General features: G+C 46.3%; 1 protein-coding gene across 2 annotated transcripts in view; it reads right to left on the reverse strand.

The window, feature by feature from the left end:
- The window catches only part of ebf1a (EBF transcription factor 1a), a 58,198-nt gene that overhangs the window by 51,711 nt on the left and 4,063 nt on the right, over positions 1–2,424 (reverse strand). For both annotated transcript variants that reach the window (XM_024283676.2, XM_024283677.1), the window contains exons 5-6: positions 1,894–1,967; positions 663–731 (exon numbers count right to left, since the gene is read on the reverse strand). In XM_024283676.2, coding sequence (XP_024139444.1) covers positions 663–731; positions 1,894–1,967 — 143 coding nt within the window. The remainder of the gene's footprint in view (positions 1–662; positions 732–1,893; positions 1,968–2,424) is intronic.

The following is a 2,424-nucleotide window of genomic DNA, read 5'->3' on the forward strand; positions in this document are numbered from 1 at the left end:
AAAAAAAAAAAAACACCCCACTGTGTGAGGACTTTCCTTTCCTTCACATGTATGCCACACACGTTCATACAAACCAAGCCAAACAGTAAATCTACAGGGCTTCTCCCCCCACCACCACATCCAACAGACTTTAAATCACACCAGCCCCTGCACTGCTCAGAGGTAGTTTATGACAGTAGGAGAAAGGCGCACGCTCGAGGAAGTGCGTGCTGAAAGCAACTAACAAGCTTCAGCGCCAGTCCAAGAGTGGGATTTATTTACAGAAACACAAACACTCCAGACTGGAGCGGCAGCCCAAACTGCTCATCAGTTAAGTCATCAGAACGACCACAATGCAGTTTGACCACACTCGAAGCGGAGCTCAACTGCTCTGTAAACGCTCCTCCACTTCACACACTTCACTGTGCACTGGAGTATAATTTACCAGCGTTTCACACATTTTGCTGAAAAAAAAAAAAACACTTTTTTTTTCTCTTGTCAAGTCACATGCTGAAAATTGCTTTTGTCAGTAGGTAAATTAAAATAAAATTTCTCTTTTTTTCCCCATTTTCCTGCAGCATTTGTTGCACAACCCGTGTTGACACATGTACACCGGCGTGTTTGTGTTTGCAGTGACAGCACCGCTTCACGTCAGCGGAGTTCAAAGGGCGAAGTTTGCCTACCTGTCGATGATGACAGGGTCTGATGGGGTCTCGTTCCTGTTGCCGCAGCTCTTCTTATCACAACACCGACTAGAATCACACAGATAAAGGGGGGGAATCACCAAGATGTGAACAACAAGGCAGAGCGAGATAAGACACAACTCAAAGGGACAGAGGAAGTCAGATGAGCATTCAGGAAAGAGAAAACTGGAGTGAAAGGGCGTGAGACTTTTGTGGAACGGCACTGAAATGGATTTGTGCTTAGCTTGGCGGGGTAAGACCAGGGCTCTTGAGTTGGATCAATGGGGTGATTTTAGGCAAACTTTGAGAGCTCAAACGGGGCTGAATGTAAACTTGAATCAGCCTCCGGGGTTCAGGTTAGCTCCATTTCTGTCAGACATCACACAACCAGACATCTTATGTTCTCAATTTTTCCTCAGCAATCGTCCCCTCCCCGTATCCCGCCTCGCTCTTTCTCTCTTTCAGAAGTGGGTCACTGAGTGGTCCCACTGGACCTGGGGAGTGGTGCATGCTGGGTAGATGGGGGGTTGCATACTGATGTGACGAGTCCTCTTTGAATCGTTTGACTGCAGCGCGGCGTAACAATGCGGTGTGTCCCGTTTAAAGCACAAAAAAATAATACTTCCTCTGTTGTCCGAGCGTCTACCTGTAACTGTATGTGTGCAGATGGAGACAGACAACAGAGGCTGACCCTCCCCCTGCTTTCTCCAGTCCCTCAGGATGAGTGGCTTGGAGAGCCAGATCAGATTTCTGATCTGAAGCGTTTCCTGCAGCATATGAAAACAAGTGGTCTAAATTGCCTTGTGTGATAACCAGGAAGTGGCAGCCATTTTTTTCAGCATGCGTCCATTTCTACTTGGCTGCTTTGTGAGCGACTGTTGCATGCCGTGTGATGCTTTTATTGATTTGTAAATGCGCAGTTGCTGCTTTCGGTGTGTCTGCATTTGACGTGAAATCTGAGTCTGCCGCCCCGGTGCACATAGCTCACTGTCAAGACACGGCAAACTGCGTGTATTACACAGGCTGAGGAGGATGGGTTTGAGTAATGAGTTTTTCCTTGTCCTAATTAGCTGAACATGAGAGGGATCCATACACACTCACATGCACAACAGAAATAGGCCAGGGCCCATCTCCCCAACCCACTTTGAAAGAAAATGATAAGATTTCTTTTAGAATTTGCCCCTTCACACCAGCAAAGACATCACCAAAGTGTAAAAAAAAAAATAGTTACCTGCACATGATCTCATGGGTCAATAGGACCCGACACATCTCTGGATTTTTATCCTGGCCCTCATAAACGATTGCCTAAAGACAGGAAAATAACAAAAACAGATTAAAATCATTTAAAGTTTGGATTGTATGCTATAGTAATTGGCAAGAAAAGACGAGGCTGAAGAGAAAAAAATAATTATAAAAACGTTCTTTTCATCTGGGGGAAATGTTTATCTATCTGGCAAACGTGTGTGCCGTGGGAATCCAGTCTTCCTAAACAGGAACGCTCTGTTCTGACAGAGACAGTGAGAGGGAAAACTGTTTGTGTGAGCGCTGCTGCATGTACATATGTGTTTGTGCATGTGTGCGTGTTTATATGCAGTGTACAGTGAGCAGTTGGACTGCCAGACTGGAGTATAGTGCACCATCTGGTCCATACAGCACGCCGTCCAAAACTCTAGTCTGGTTACCCCTCCAACCCCTCTCAACATGCTCTCCAGGGCTTGATCACCCTGCGCTCACATGCTGACAAACATGCGAGCACAAACGC

Source organism: Oryzias melastigma, linkage group LG10, assembly GCF_002922805.2.
Source record: "Oryzias melastigma strain HK-1 linkage group LG10, ASM292280v2, whole genome shotgun sequence".
Classification (NCBI taxonomy): domain Eukaryota; kingdom Metazoa; phylum Chordata; class Actinopteri; order Beloniformes; family Adrianichthyidae; genus Oryzias; species Oryzias melastigma.